Source organism: Astatotilapia calliptera, chromosome 19 (genome assembly GCF_900246225.1).
Source record: "Astatotilapia calliptera chromosome 19, fAstCal1.2, whole genome shotgun sequence".
NCBI lineage: Eukaryota > Metazoa > Chordata > Actinopteri > Cichliformes > Cichlidae > Astatotilapia > Astatotilapia calliptera.
Genome location: NC_039320.1, coordinates 24,855,837 through 24,871,872, shown reverse-complemented (window position 1 = coordinate 24,871,872; position 16,036 = coordinate 24,855,837). Strand labels below are relative to the sequence as shown.

The 16,036-nt window shown below is 40.1% G+C and overlaps 4 protein-coding genes across 5 annotated transcripts; 3 read left to right on the top strand and 1 right to left on the bottom strand.

The window, feature by feature from the left end:
- Positions 1-26: 26 nt before the first annotated feature.
- atxn3 (ataxin 3) lies at positions 27-3,873 on the top strand. Of its 2 annotated transcripts, none has more exons than XM_026151641.1 (11): positions 27-110; positions 619-783; positions 886-930; positions 1,037-1,122; positions 1,205-1,271; positions 1,349-1,436; positions 1,514-1,643; positions 1,781-1,944; positions 2,153-2,309; positions 2,426-2,490; positions 2,601-3,873. In XM_026151641.1, the coding sequence occupies exons 1-11, from the start codon at positions 87-89 to the stop codon at positions 2,651-2,653; spliced, it is 1,044 nt and encodes a 347-aa protein (XP_026007426.1). In that variant the 5' UTR covers positions 27-86; the 3' UTR covers positions 2,654-3,873. The 2 variants fall into 2 exon arrangements, with proteins under 2 accessions (XP_026007426.1, XP_026007425.1); XM_026151640.1 differs by having other exon boundaries at positions 1,778-1,944.
- Positions 3,874-5,113: 1,240 nt separating this feature from the next.
- serpina10b (serpin peptidase inhibitor, clade A (alpha-1 antiproteinase, antitrypsin), member 10b) lies at positions 5,114-7,139 on the top strand. The gene is made up of 5 exons (XM_026152125.1): positions 5,114-5,197; positions 5,383-5,995; positions 6,123-6,396; positions 6,539-6,686; positions 6,780-7,139. The coding sequence occupies exons 2-5, from the start codon at positions 5,395-5,397 to the stop codon at positions 6,969-6,971; spliced, it is 1,215 nt and encodes a 404-aa protein (XP_026007910.1). The 5' UTR covers positions 5,114-5,197; positions 5,383-5,394; the 3' UTR covers positions 6,972-7,139.
- Positions 7,140-8,385: 1,246 nt separating this feature from the next.
- On the top strand, positions 8,386-13,131 carry ddx24 (DEAD (Asp-Glu-Ala-Asp) box helicase 24). The gene is made up of 9 exons (XM_026152390.1): positions 8,386-8,495; positions 8,692-9,560; positions 9,646-10,068; positions 10,160-10,313; positions 11,036-11,548; positions 11,898-11,973; positions 12,358-12,546; positions 12,625-12,754; positions 12,837-13,131. The coding sequence occupies exons 2-9, from the start codon at positions 8,696-8,698 to the stop codon at positions 13,094-13,096; spliced, it is 2,610 nt and encodes an 869-aa protein (XP_026008175.1). The 5' UTR covers positions 8,386-8,495; positions 8,692-8,695; the 3' UTR covers positions 13,097-13,131.
- LOC113012289 (ubiquitin thioesterase OTUB2) lies at positions 13,096-15,693 on the bottom strand. Its single transcript, XM_026152392.1, has 6 exons — positions 15,556-15,693; positions 15,397-15,477; positions 15,177-15,295; positions 15,000-15,084; positions 13,650-13,835; positions 13,096-13,547 (listed from the first exon to the last, which is right to left on the bottom strand). Exons 1-6 carry the CDS (start codon positions 15,559-15,561, stop codon positions 13,341-13,343), a joined length of 684 nt encoding a protein of 227 aa, XP_026008177.1. The 5' UTR covers positions 15,562-15,693; the 3' UTR covers positions 13,096-13,340.
- Positions 15,694-16,036: the final 343 nt, after the last annotated feature.

Below are 16,036 nucleotides of genomic sequence, written 5' to 3'. Positions count from 1 at the left end.
CCCAGCCACTAGACGGCGCCGGTCGAGATTGCTCCGTACACGGCGGGGCTGGAGGTCAGAGTTGAACGTTTGACAGAAAGCTGAACATGGATTCCATATTTCACGAGAAAGTAAGTTAAAAATATATATCTCAAAGTATTCATGGCCACACTGTTGGTCGTCTTTATTCGGGAATGTTCTGGACTCGTGACTGCACTTTGTTTACCAGGATTATGTAGCTGTTACGATATATGGGGTAATGTTTAGCAGTATTGTTGTCCAGACAGCTAAAATGCTAACTCACTTGCTAATATGAGATGTTGAAAAGTTTCCATTCAGCTTGTAGAATCAACGCAGAAGGCGTCTTTACTTCCGCAGTCGTGTTATTTTTCTCATTTTTAGCAAAAGGATTAACTTAATATAGCAATCTTTTGTTACAGAGGACCAATAAGATCAGTTGTGTTTGTTGTTTACGTAGTTTAGCTAGCTCTGTGTTGGTTCCAGTTACTGATGCGAGAACAAATTATGAAATCGATTATTTCACCTTCATAAAGCTACCAAAGTTGTTGCGGACCCCTTAAAATCATACTGCCGGGTGAGTAACAAAACCATTTAACAATACCGATTCTTAATTTGCAGCAAGAGGGCTCCCTTTGCGCCCAGCACTGTCTTAACAACCTGCTACAAGGAGAGTATTTCACTCCTGTGGATCTATCCTCAATTGCTCATCAGCTCGATGAAGAGGAGAGAATGAGGATGGCAGAGGGAGGTATGGCCAGCGAGGAGTACAGGACCTTCTTACAGGTGATTAGAGACAGAGCGGAAAATAAATACCTCATCAGCATATCTATGGATGTTATGCACAGTTACGTCATTTTTCTTATTGTACTCAATCTATGTTTATAGCAACCATCAGGAAACATGGACGACAGTGGGTTCTTTTCCATACAAGTGAGTTTTAAAAATTCACTCTTTATAAGAACGTATTTCTTTTAATAAGTAAGTTACATTTTGTTTTGTTTTTTTTGTTTTATGATTGTTTTTTGGGTTTTCGTAGGTAATTAGCAATGCTCTTCGAGTGTGGGGCTTGGAGCTAATCCTCTTCAACAGCCGCGAGTACCAGAGCCTGATGATAAATCCAATGTAAAGCTCTCAGTTAGGATTATATTATGTAACAGCAAATTTGTATGTACATTTTAAGTTGATTTTGACTTCAATGTTTCAGAAATGAAAAAGCCTTCATTTGCAACTACAAGGAGCACTGGTTCACTATACGCAAACTTGGACAACAGGTACGAGGTACATGTTTTCATGAATGATATTAATGCAGCTTCCTTTACTAAAGTTTTTCATTCTATTTTCATTCCAGTGGTTTAACTTGAATTCCCTTTTGACTGGACCAGAATTGATATCAGACACCTATCTAGCCCTTTTCCTTGCACAGTTACAACAAGAAGGTATTGAAAAAAACAACTTTCATTCACTTGTTTAGATGTTGCACTACAGAAAAGATTACAGCAATTTATTTGTGCAGGGTATTCCATATTTGTGATCCGAGGAAACCTTCCCGAGTGCGAAGCAGAGCAGATTCTTGGAATCATGAGGGTCCAGCAGCAGCAGCGGCCCAGACTGATTGGAGAAGAGGAGGCCCAGACTAGTTCAGGGTATGTATGTGTAGCCTGTGTGATATGGAGGACCCAGGAGATGCTCATGAAGGAGTCACATACATTTTGTTTTGTACTGCTTAAAAGAAACTTGTGACTTACCTTTGACAACTGATTTAGTTGTTCTCTAACAGCAGCAGGTCAGTTGCTCTGGGCCAATCAGAGATGGCCTTTGGTGTGGAGGATGAAGTTGTGGATGAAGATGAAGAACTGAAGAGAGCTTTAGCACTCAGTAGACAGGACATAGATGTGGAAGATGAAGAAGCTGATCTTCGCAGGGCCATACAGCTCAGTATGCAAGGTACAGTATAGGTCATCTAAAAGTTTAAAAAATGTTGTATTGTTGTAATTGTAGTTTACAAGAAAAGAGACTACAAAATAGCACTGTAAAGTAAAATTTCTATAGTGATAGTTAATTTTTATCTATAAAAAATTCTGATTAGCACTAACATTGCTTTAAGTAATATGCATGCATATGCAGTATGGATATCTATTTTTCCATATTACAGGAGCAGTTATGAGCAACAAGTCTTCAGAGTGTGGAGTGGGAAATGTAAAATCAGGGAGCCAGGCAGCAGGAAGTGCTGCAAGAGAACAGAGAGAAGGCCAGAATGAGACACTTACAGCTGAGGAACTGAGGAAGAGAAGACAAGCCTACTTCGATCGGTAAGTTTAACTAAAACACTCCTGCAATGACAACTGCATATCGCACCTTCTTTTCAAAGTATACCGAGAAAGTATTGCATGGATTTTGATATAAGTCCACTGTGTTTACTGTTCAGGCAGCAGCAACAAACTCAGACAAACATTCCTCAACCAAAAGATACTCAGCCAACTGGAAGCTCAGGTCAGCAAATCTTTTTTTTGAATGTAAATATAATACATACTTTGTGATTTATTTAATATTCTACTCAATTTAATGGAATCTAGTAACACAAGCCCACTTGCTTTTACTAGGTTCAGTAAACGCTGGCTCTGAAGGGGACCAACAACCAAAACCCAGCCAGTGAAGTTGTGGAAGGTTTGCCTGTATTGTTTACCAGCTGCCTGGATTGGCAACCCGGTACAGGGTTAGCTTTTCTCCCTCCTCTAACCTTTTGCACATGCGGACCTGAGGACAGTCAGAAGGCTGACAGTTTACCCCTGGTTAGTTCACTGACTATAAAGGCTATAAAGAAGAGGCAGCACTTAATCCGGCTCAGTGAAGTACTGAGATGGGGAAAAGATTGACGAGACTCATGATGCAGTTAATCCAAGTTTGCAATTGCCTTTTTAACCATGGCGCCTTCTCTTTCTATTGTATACACTTTTGTATTCTTTTTTTTGGCTTTTTTTTTGGCTTTGGCTTTGGCTTTTTTGTTTGTTTGTTTGTTTGTTTGTTTGTTTGTTTGTGTGAAAAACGGGCTACCCCTGAATATCACAGAAAGGGTGTGTTTTGTTATTTTGTGATGATGACATGTTGGCACAGGCATTCTATGAAAGCCATATGAGACCAATGCTTTGGACCATAGATAAAAGCTTTTAAAGCTCTTTTCACCTATGGGATATATAATATTGCTGGCTTCATCAGTATGTTAAAAATGATGCTGTTGTGTCATTCAGAGAAAGGTCACTTTTACATTAATGTTTCTCACTGCTTCATTCAGACATGACCACAACAGAGACACAGAGAAACGCAGTATGCGCGTGATATTTGGCATATTGTCAGCACTGACTCTAGTGAAGTGTCATCATATCCTTGAATATATGTTCTTCAGCTACAGAGCAGGATCTGTGTATGTGTGTGTGTCCTGCATAGTGCTTCAAGATGAGCTGCCCCCACCCTTGCAGACAGGCTTGAGAGAAATCACACTTCTAGATTGGGAGTAGCAAAAATGCATTATGGAAAAATGCTTAAACCTTATTGCAGACATACATCCTGTTGCTCTTTATGGTGTTCTTTAGTTAACTGAGCAAACTTGAAAGATTAAAGAGAGGCACACACGGCTATATTCTCGTGCGTGTGCCTTTCTATTAATGCGACTGCGTGCTGAAAGCTACACATAAATCATACTAAAGCTGACGTATTAAGTTTGCCATTGCATCTTATACAGAAATGTGACCAGGATGCTCAATCAGGCATGGAGTCTGATTTAGATGTCATCAGATTCATTGGAAAGAAGAGGTGTTCTAAAAAGGGGCTAATGACAGTGAGTCCTTTTATAGTAGACTTGAGTGTGTAGAACAAAAAAAAAAAAAAAAAATATATATATATATATATATATATATATATATATATATATATATATATATATATATATATATATATATATATATATATAAATGAAACGTGCACATCACCAGAAAAAAAGATCCTCCTTAAAACCTTTACTACCACTAACATCTGTGGGTTATTTATTCTTTACATCATCGACCTCGATACATGACAGTCTACAGGTGGTCTCCCCAGGCATTTAGAGAGCTGCATATTTTGGATGTCGTGGCTTTATTACTTATAAGTATGCATGTAGGCGTAATGAATAGGTGATTAGGCAAGGCTTACAGACACAATTTAAGGGTGTCTTGTCCTTTTTGATCAGATTGATGAAAAAAAATGTGTAGGACTTTTTGCTGAATCTAAATTGCTTATCACAGATGCATTGTTTTTTCTTATTTTTGTCCCGAATAAGTGGGGAACAAAAAAGCATTGTGTAAACATGAATAGTTCCAGCAGTGTATGATCACACAAGCCAAAATTCTGGCATTTCCAGCCTCGTTTTGTTTTGGGTTTTCTTTTTTTTTTCTTTTTTTTGGGGGGGGGTACACGTTAGAAAATCAAAGATTCATTGGTTTCATTTATTTGCTGATTATGACCTTGAAAATGGGGGGGGGGGGGGGGAAGCAATTTCAATAAATGAAGAAAATGTCAAAAATGTGTCACATCACCTACCCTTTGAGGAAGTGGTTGATTTGACTTATTCTCACTTATTTTTCTCTACAGGACCGTAAAGTCCTGAAAGTGAGAATCTGTCCTTGTGACTACACCAAACTACAGCATTAAAACACTTTACATTCATTCAGAACATCGAACTGACCATTCAGCGCAAATGTGTCTTGATGCCTTCACTAACATGTTAGATGTCATGCAAAGTTTGGCTTATTGTGCTGGATGATTTTTAAGACGATTCCAAGATTTTGTTACCGTTCTGTTTCCTTTGGATCTACTTTTTTTTTTTTTTTTTTTTAAATGCACTTGTGAAAAATTAGAAAATGTTGGTAGTTGGGTTTTTTTTTATTCTTATTTTATTCACTGTGTTCTTAAATTCATTATTTTTGTTATACTTCATGTTAGAACAGCACATTCTTTCATTTAATATATTGGTTCTCATTCCAGGATTAAAGTGAAAATCACTCCCAATGCTTCTCGTGTCTCATTTACTTATTGATTGATTCTTATGGATTCACCTCTGAATACATGTTTTGTGGTTAATGTGTAACATGTAGAGCACACTTGCACTTTGTTCCCCCAAAAAAATACAGAGAAATTTCAGGCACAATCTGGGCCAAGCTGAAAGGTACGTGTGTTATTTCGTTAAACTTAAAAACAAACTGAATTTCGGAGCGTTTTCTAATTATAATGAAGAAATGAGTATTCAGTTGGTGTAATCTTATATTTTTTTGTAGATTTAGTGATTGTGCTGCTGTACAGTGGTGCTTTTTTTTATTTCTCGTTTCTGGGTGTGCACCCAAAACTTTCCAGGTTCTGATTTTGATGTTAAACACAATGAAGATGGCCTGTTTTCTCTTTGTGGCCCTCCTGTGCTTTCTGACTCCTATCCACCAAGCTGAACCTAACAGTGCCACCATCTCAGATCTCTCCTTCAAAAATATGGACTTTGCCATGAACCTTTACAGAAAGATATCCAGTTACAACGACAAGAACATCTTTTTTTCCCCCCTGAGTATCTCTACTAGTTTTGCGGCTCTTCTAATGGCTTCTGATGGTGTCACACACAAGGAGATCCTGAAGGTACTAAACCTGGAGGCGCTGGAGAGGGCCGACCAGCCGGATCTTATCCCTAAACTATTTCAACTCCTTCACGAGAACGTCACGCAAAACGGATCGCTGAAATTTGATCATAGCATGGCCTTGTTTATCCAACCCCAATTTATCATAGAGAGGGAGTTTGAAACCAAAATCAATAAGTTTTTTAATGCAGATATCAAAACTGTTGATTTTGCGGACACAACAGAGAGTATCAGAGTAATCAATGAGTACATTAGGGACAAGACTGGAGGCAAGATTACAGAGATGATTTCAGCCTTGGACGAACAGACCAAACTCCTGTTAATGAATGCAATTTTCTTTCAAGGTAAATTAAATCTTTTTTGCACACTTTAGATTTTGGGTTTATGTGCTATTAATTATACTAATATTCATGTCTGCACCTTTGAACTTTTTTGTTTATAACTAAACGTACAATGTTACCTGCTCCACAGGAGCCTGGAAGATGCCTTTCAACTCCAATTTGACTCGAAATGCACCCTTCTACATCGATAATTATAATATTGTGCAGGTGCCTATGATGTTTAAAGAAGACAAGTACTACACTGCAGAAGATGTTTCTCTGAGAGCCAAAGTGCTGAAACTGCCATACCAAGAGGGTGTTTCCATGCTTATCCTGCTCCCCAACCCAGACATGGACTACACTATGGTGGATGATGAGATTACTGCAGAGAGGTTTCAGAGCTGGATCGCAAAACTGAGAAAAATGTACATGCGGAAAAATGCCTCGCTTTAACCAAGTGTCTGCATATTTTGTTGTTTAGCTGTAAAAATTCTAAATGACCATCAAACAATGCCTGCAGCAGATGAGCCAGTCTATTCAACATGTCAACTCATGTCTTGTTTGCAGGAAACTAGAAGTCAAGATGCCCAAATTCAACATGGAGCAGTCGTATTCCCTGCATAATCTCCTACCGGATATGGGCATGACCAGTGTCTTTAATAATTTGTCCAATTTGACAAAGCTCAGTGAGGACAAAGGGCTCAAGCTGTCAGAGGTTAGTTGTCACTTTCGGTATCATGTAGCGACACATGTACCTGTTCCCCAAATAGTGCAGCAAAACACTTTTAACCTTGCTGTGAAATTGTAGGTGCTTCACAAGGCCATGGTTGATGTGGATGAGACAGGAACAACTGCAGCAGCTGCCACAACAATCGGTATCATTCCATACTCCCTGCCGAGGACCTTCACTATAAACAGACCCTTCTTCTTCTTCATATACCATGAAAACACAAACTGCCTGCTGTTCATGGGGAGGGTGATTGACCCCACCAAAAAATAGTTTTGCCACTGTAATGTGTTCATTCTTAAGTGGCTTCTACATGACTAATTTGGTGGATGTTTTAATCCCAGACAGTTTAAAGCTTGTTTTTTTCTGTTCTGTTCCTACAACATAATTCACCAATAATAATAAAGATGTCACCTGCATCACAAACTTGGATCTTTTAAATGTGCGTACATCTCCAAATTATGACAACCAGAGTAAATGTAATCACTTAATTGACAAATTACTGCTGTAACTGCATCTGTCAAACAAAAACATCAGTACCACGTTCTAATAATGCACATCTTATCAGGTTATTAAACTGATGCTACTGGTTGACTATAATAATTGTAAATGTAAAGATTCTTCTTTTGCCTTAAAGGTTTTGTTTACAGTAATTTTAAAAAGAGGAACTCTAGACAAATTTATTTCATTTACCTGATCACACACACACCCCACCCACTCTAAAAGTCTCAGTTTGCATGTTAAACAATGTTCATGACAGTACAATCAAACAGCATGGCTAAAGTTTTCAAAGTTGCATCTGAGAAAACCATAAGAGCCCCTTTAGACAGATGAGACCCAAGTGCACAATGCACAACGCCATGTTTTGTGAAAACCAAACACAACATATCATATCAAAGGACTTTTGGGATCTTGTGGTCATTGAGTCATAAGTGAACTCTTTGTATGCAAATGAGTCAAATGATCAAATTTCAATGTGTAATGAAACAGAACATTGCGGGTTTGGGCAAAGCTACAACAGAATGGCTGAAAAAGGAAAGAATCAAGATGTTGACTCAGTGATCCAGTCAAAGTCCAGACCTCAACTCGACTGAAATGCTGTGGCAGGACGTTAAGAGAGCTGTGTATGAATGAATGCCTGCAACCTTCAAGAATTGCAGCAAGAGTACTCTTGCTACGTGGGCTAAAATTCTTAAACAATGATGTGGGAGACTCCCAGAGAGTCACACAGAAAACGATTACTTCAGTTATACGCCGTTAAAGGTGGTCCCGCAAGCTCCTGAAACATGAGGGTGTAGTTATTTTATTTTATTTTATTTTATTTTATTTTATTTTACAGGACGGCAGAGCCCAATGAAAACTTTCTTTTCCACAAATGCGTTTATTAATTTATGTACTAGATTATATGCTAGTTTGTCAGGTACAACCTTCATTAAAAAATAACTGTAATTATCTTTGCTACGAATAATAAATACTACTGTAGTGAAGCAACTCCCTCGGCACAAACTTCAATACACCTTAAGAAATTACAGCGTATTATCCTTGAACTGAAAGCTGATAAACTGAAACCCTTGACATCCTCGGCTATTATTTAAACGTTTATTAATTTTTTCTAAACGTTTATATAGGCGGTATAAGGGGTTACGTATTTAAAAAATGACCAGAGAAATTGAAACAGCGCCTGTTGTTTAAATAAAGTTTTTCAAACCACGTGATCAACACTGTCATGGCTGCGCCCTCGTGTCTCGCGTTGTTGTAATCGTAGCAGAAGTCTAAGAGAGCCTACACTCAGTCGAGGTAAGACTTTAGTACTTACTAATTCAACTGGTAGTTTACTGGAGACTTTGTACGCTTAGTTTCTGTTAATTATCGGTTAATAGTTGTCCGCTGGCATTAAGAAACGTGGGGTGCACATGCGCTTTTAATAACTACACGTTAGGAACTTCACGAGGTCGGCTAAAGTCACTTATTTTACACCTTTACTTTTTTTCAGAAAAATGAAGACAAAGAAGATGAAGGCGAAAAACAAAGGCATGTCCACCGGGCTAGGGAAGCCAGCGAAACGTTGCATCGACATGAAAGGCAAATGGAAAACCATAGACCTCGATCCCAGCGTCTTCTCCGAGGAGGGCTTGGAGGGTCTGGTGTGTTTCGAAGAGCTCACGGATTACCGTTTAATAAACAGTGAGGAGGCTGCGGCCAAAGCAGCAAAAGAGCTGAAAAGGGAGAAGAAGAAGAAAGCACAGAAAAGAAAAGCTGGTGACGGCGAGGAGGCTGGAGCGAAAGGAGACTCTGAGAACAAAGAGGGGGAGAGCACAAGTGAGCCAGCGAAGAAAAAAGCCAAGAAAAAGAGGAAAAACAAGAAAGGGATTGCAACGGAGTCGGAAAATATTTCTGCACAAGACGTAAAGCAGAAGGATAATGCTGCCACTGAGGGAGGAGAGGATGAGGTAGCAGGTGAGGCCGATGAAAATGATTCTGCAGCCATCACTGCTGATCCCAAAGATGCAAAGAGAAGCAGGAAGAAGAAGAAAAAGGGGAAAGGGCAGCAGACAGTGCAGGATACAGTCCCAGAAGAACAGCCGAACCCAGAGTCTTCATCAGATCTGGAAAAAGAAAAATCCAGTCAAGATAAAGTGACAAAGGCCCCACACAAGAAGGCAAAAAATTGGACAAACGCTGCACTTTCTGGTTCTGAAGACAAAAATGTTGACATGAGTGCGTGGAAGGACCTGTTTGTCCCCCCACCTGTCCTGAGGGCACTGAGCAGTCTTGGATTTGGTTCACCGACACCGATCCAAGCCCTGTGTTTGCCTCCAGCTATCAGGGATCGTATGGATATACTGGGAGCAGCTGAAACTGGTAAGATAAAAGTGATAGGTTTATAGTGTCATGTTCTGTTCACAGATTTTTAAAAGTGGAGCTAATATGGATGTTGTACTTGCAGGAAGTGGTAAGACACTGGCTTTCGGCATTCCCATAATCCATACCATCCTGGAGTGGAAGAATAGCCCAGAAAAACCTAATGATGACGCTGAACCAGTCACAAAGGTGGAGAGTTTGTACTTACCACCTGTAGATGAGTGTACAAAATCAGCTGAAGAGGACCAAGAGGAGGGAGTGGAGGCTTCTAAAGAAAACGATGAAGGTGCTGAAGATCAGAATCAAGGAGACTCAGATGAAGATGAACACAGCGACGTAGAAGATGAACAGCTTGGATGTGTTCGGGTAATCAAGAATGCAGACTTTGATTTTGATGAAAAACCTGCTGGTGCTCAGAGTCAGCCCCTCTTAGGACTGGTTCTCACTCCCACCAGGGAGCTGGCTGTTCAGGTCAAACATCATATTGATGCTGTCGCAAAATTCACAGGTAAGTCATAGCTCATCAGAGTGTTACGATAGAAGTTTTCTCGTAAGAGATGTATAAATGTCAGCATAGCTAATGTTTTCCTGCTGTGCAGATATAAAAACAGCCTTAGTGGTGGGTGGAATGGCACAGCAGAAACAAAGACGAGTGCTGAAACGCAGGCCAGAGATCATCATAGCAACTCCGGGGCGTTTGTGGGATTTGATCAAGGAGAGGCACCCACATCTGGTCAACCTCAGGCAGCTCAGGTGAGTCTTAATTTAAGACTGTCTGACTTATTTGCTAGAGGTGGTAATCGATACAATATTATCACAGTACTTCACTTATGATATGATATTATCATGATTTTTATTATTTTGTGATATGCTGAGTATTCCAATAAAATATATCACCTTTTTTAAACTGCAAGTTATTTCCTAAAGTATTATTTTTTTATTATTTTACTTTAGTTTACTATTAACATTTAACTTGCGCTCATTGACCTTCCTATTTTTATGGGAATATAACTAAAATAGAACCAGCTGGCAGCCAGTTGATGAACTGTACACATTGAGAGACTCATTCAGACTCATGGAAACATGTTGGCTATCTGTCTGGTTTCATATATTAGATAACAATTATTTGCAGAGTGATTGCAGTCAGTCCAAATCAGACTACACCTGTTAGTAGGAAGGGTGCCTCCTATCAGGTGAATCGAGCCCTCTTTTCAAAGTTTTCCCAGAGTATTTTAATGTATTTAATAAAATATTAATATTTGGTGTTCCTGTATCAATACAATATCGCCACACAAAATATCACAATAAGTTTTTGTTTTTTTTCCTTCACCGATTACCGACACTGCTTTTAACCCTCAAATCATATCATGTGTGAAAGAGCCTGATTCTGTGTTCTGTGGTAAAGGTCTTTCAGGCAGGCCTATTTGTTAGATTTTTGTTATCCTTTCTTAATTCCTCTTCTTCCTATGACACAGGTGTCTGGTCATTGATGAAGCTGATCGCATGGTAGAAAGAGGGCATTTTGCCGAGCTGGAGAATTTGCTGGAAATGCTAAATACGACACACTTCAATCCCACTAGGCAAACTTTTGTGTTCTCTGCCACTTTGACGATGGTTCACAGCCTTCCCACTCGCCTCCTTCAAAAGAAGAAGAAGAATCTGGACCAGAGGAACAAGCTGGAAATTCTTATGGAGAAAGTGGGGATTAAGTCCAAGCCCAAAGTCATTGACCTCACCAGGAAGGAGGCAACTGTGGAGACACTGATTGAGACTCAAATCCACTGTCAGAAGGATGAGAAGGACTTCTACCTCTATTACTTCCTGCTCCAGTATCCTGGGCGCACCATGGTGTTTGCCAACAGTATTGACTGTATAAAGAGGCTGAATTCTCTGCTGGTTATACTAGACTGTACTCCGCTGCCTCTACATGCCAACATGCACCAGAAACAACGGCTGAAAAACCTGGAGAGGTTCGCTGAGAGGGAGAAGTGAGTTGTGCTCACATTTGCAGTAGCAACATCAAGTTGTCTTCAGCATTTATCCAGTAACTGTGTGCCACTGGTGACATCTAAACTTTAACTGTGGGAGTAAGGAATTCGTCTAGTATGCACAAAAATGCCTGAAATAGTTTTGTCTTTGTCTACTTTAAAACCATTTTTTAAATTTGTGAAAGTATTCACATTTTAAACATTTGACACATTCAAGTCCTGATGGTTTTTGTAGTTCCTGTAATCAGCAGCAGTCTTGAGCTGTATTTACTGTAAAACATTAGTGATTTCTTATTTTTTTAAAGGCACCTAGCTTTGACATTGCCATTTCTTTTGTTTCTCTTCACAGTTGTGTTCTCCTGACTACTGATGTGGCAGCAAGAGGCCTGGATATCCCCAATGTCCAGCATGTTATTCACTACCAGGTAACCCCTTAAACAGTTGCCCAAGGATTCTCCAGCATGAATAAGAGGTTATCAATTAGCCACAAAACAGTCCCTGCAGGTTTCCCGTGATGCACTCAGTGTTTATACACGACTGTGCATTTGTTATTAAACTCTAGCTCTCTTCATCAATGTGTCTTTTGTCTCCCCTCACCCCCAACCAGTTTCAGCAGATGGTTGCACATCAGTCTTTTTCTGCTGGAGGTTTCTTCCTGTTAAAGGGGAGTTTTGTCGCCAAATGCTTGCTCATAGGAGGGTCTTTACCTTACAACAAAAACCAGCTTAAAAGATGAATGTTGGGCAACGGCTTATAACTACAGCAATGTAATGAGCACTGTTCCTCAAGAAGTGATTTGTTCATACCAGGTTCCTAGAACATCTGAGACGTACGTGCATCGGAGTGGGAGAACAGCAAGAGCGACTAAAGAGGGCCTCTGTATGCTGCTAGTAAGCCCAGATGACATGATGAACTTCAAAAAGATATGCAAGAGTCTTGGAAAGGACGAAGAGCTTCCCACATTTCCCATAGAGACCAGATGCATGGATGCAATCATGGTGAGATCCATCAGCATAAGGTCCTGTCCATTTTTGATGTTAAAGGGTTTAACTGATATAACTTGGGTTCTTCCACAGGAGCGAGTAAACTTAGCCAGGAGAATTGAAAAGGTAGAGTACTACAACAGCAAGGAGAAACACCACAACTCCTGGCTCAAGCAAGCAGCAGAAGCCCTGGAGGTGGATCTGGATGATGACTTATTACTTGGTAAAACCAGCACTTTTTAAAACAAGTTTGCATTTCAAAATAAAGTTTCAATGCAGAAAATTAAGTCCACACATTTCCACAGGCAATGCAAATGATGAGGATGCAGACAGAGAGCAGCAGAGGATGGTGAAGGGGATGAAAAAGGAGTTGAAGCGTTTGATTTCACTGCCCATTTTCAAGAATGTAATGAAGACCAAGTATCCTACTCAAATGGGAAAGCTCCCCCTGCCCCAAATGCCCCTTGCTGGGATGGAGAGTGCCCTAACCAGGGTTTCAACACAGAAGAAACCAGAGAAGAGTATCCATCCACGGCAGAAAAAACAGAAGCAGAAGGCAAAATGACTTGTTTGAGAGGTTTATTAAAAAACTTCAAATGACACAATTTATAAAAAGGGTAAAAAAAAGTAAACAGCATTTTAAAGTCTCTAAATGTTTAGTGCACATTGTGCAACAGATGCTCATCCCCAGATGATGGATTCCTGTAAACTGCAAGATTTTATAAAAATCTAATTTTGTAAGTGTCTTCAAGCACAGTTGGAATTTATTCAACCGGAGTCAATATTCCTGATTCGAGCAGTTTCGTTGGTCATAGTTGTGCCCGAGGGTAGAGAATATCGTAATGAGATGTGTGGTAGAGGAGATGCAGGGATGGGTCCCCATTTTCTGGAATGATGTGGTGAGCCAGCTGTTGTCCGTCGCCTTCCATAGAGACGATGTGGATGGAGATGTCCAGAGCCTGAGATAGAGCCGAGATGTCCACATGATCACACTCCATCGCCATAGCCTCCACTTCCTTAACGAAGAGAAGAGATTTTAATCAAAATCCTTCAAATTATCCACTTTAAATAATTCAGAGGTTCTTTATGCAGTATATGGCAGCAACGCCGATACCAACTTCATGACAGTAGACATGTAGATCAGGTGCTTCCACAAAGTTGCGGAAGAAGTCTGCATTGTTTTGCAGGTGTGCTGAAGTGAGCAGCCTGAGATACTGCACAACACTGTCGGAGGTAGTATGCTCATTGAAGAGCCTGAATAGTGAAATTACATCTGCTTGGCTTTGCTCAACAACCTGAAGAACCTTCAACAGAAAGAGGAACAATTAGACTTTGCTTTTTTTTTTTTTTTTTTTTTTTTTTTACAGAAAATATGGTGCCTGTAAGATTTCATTCAAGAGTCATTTTCTGCACCTTTTTAAAATAACTACACAGGTCTAGCAGGATGCCAAACTGGTGAAGCGCAGGAGTAATACTGTGTTTTTAAAATCAGAACAAACTGGTGTGTAATACAGAGAGATATACATCCAGATGGCCAGATTCTGAATTAGGTTGATATACATACTCAGACTTCCTAAGCCTGCTGCCACCATTTTGGTTCCAGCAGAATAAAATAGTGGCAACAGGTCTTATAGTGTGATTAATTAAACAATGTTTTATAGCCATCTAAACCATGGAAGGTCTACCTGGGGGCTTTGGATGTCCTCCGAAAAGCCTGAGGAACTATCCATGAAGACTTAAGAAATGGCAAGAGAGCTGCCTGAGTGTTCAGGCTGTGTTAAATAAAATGTAGTCATACCAAATATTGACTTTTAAAGCTCACTGCACAAACTTTTTTTTTTTTTTTTTTTTTTTAACCTTAGTCTACATTACAATTACTTTGCACATTTCAGTAAAATGCTGCATCCGTTTTCCCAGGAAAATGTAAGGAAATAAGGGGTGATTTAAAATCTTTGTACAGTGTTGCAGTTGAAATTGTAGACGCAAAGCAAATGGTCCAATCAGTACAAAAGTAGTTGAGAAGCAGACATCTGTCTAATGCAGGGGTCCCCAATCCCAGTCCCCGAGGGCCGGTGTCCTGCAGGTTTCAGATCTCACCCTGGGTCAACACACCTGAATCACATGATTAGTTCATTACCAGGCCTCTGGAGAACTTCAGGACACGTTGAGAAGGTAATTTATCCATTTAAATCAGCTGTGATGGATCAAGGACGCATCTAAAACCTGCAGGCCCTCGTGGACTGGGATTGGGGACCCCTGGTCTAATGACCAGGATATTTTTACACACACACACACACACACACACACAGTTATCATTTGTTCGATGCATGTACTACATACACATCAAACGGCAAGTCAAAGCTCACAGGCTACAAAGTGCCATTTCCCCCCCCCATTATTTTACTAATGAGGTCTGAGGAGATGCTAATAACTTGTTGGAAGAAAAACAAAAATATGAGTGCATTTACCGTGTCCAGGTGGTGCCTGAAGAAATCCTCCTCAAATCCTGCAGAGACCAAAATTGCGCTGCCCTGGATTATCTTGTCCTTGAACCTAACATTGAGAGGGGCGAGACAAGCACCACCCTTATCAAATCAACGCTGTTCAATCAGGTGATATTAGTGACAGCAGTAATTAAATCTGACCTCTGCAAATCCCTGGCACTGTGTAGGACTGACTCCAAGTATGCGAAGCAGAAAGCTCTGTAGAAGCAGTTGCCGTCGCCGCAAACTTTTCTTACGGCGGAAAACTGGCTGCTCAGATCCTGAGAAAGGACAACAGGTCCGGTTATTCTACAGTCGTTATGAGGGGTGACCGTGACCACCTGCACTACATCAACCTCAGCCCCTTTTCGAAATAGCCTACTTGCTGTTTGGCACTCAGCATTTGCGCAGGGAACAGCGAAGAAATGTCCTCTCTACATGAAACCAAGCTGCCATCCTCCATCTGTGGACGAACAAGCAGTTTTACTACCTGGAAAAAAAAACCCCGCAGTTTCAAGAGTTACCTGACTGTGTGACGTACCTTCATATTTCAACAACCTGGAAACAATATAAAAAACCCGTAACGACAGTTAAGAAATACGCGTGTCAAAACATTGTTGCCTTTTCGTTCCTACTTTCTAAAAACCGGATGTTTGCGGAAACCACGTGCTTGTGTTAAAGGGCCAGATCGGGGTTTTTATAGCGTGCGAGCCATGTCTTCAGTTTCTCATGAAAGTACTGAATCAGGCTTTTATCTGCTAAATAGGATCATATTTGTATTAAAAATGTACTTAAAATTGTTTTTTATTGTTCATATACTATTTTTCATGCATCGTGCTGGTGGGGTGCTTACAATAAAGCTTTCGGGGCACCCAGTCATAGGTTTGGGTAAGCAATCCGAATCACCAAAGTAACAAGAAACTATAGCTTTTTACATTATTGTCGTGGCATCACAGGTTTTAACTCTGAAACGTGGGAAATGTGAGGCAATAGGGTCAAAGGAGATTTTATTGGCTGCTTGT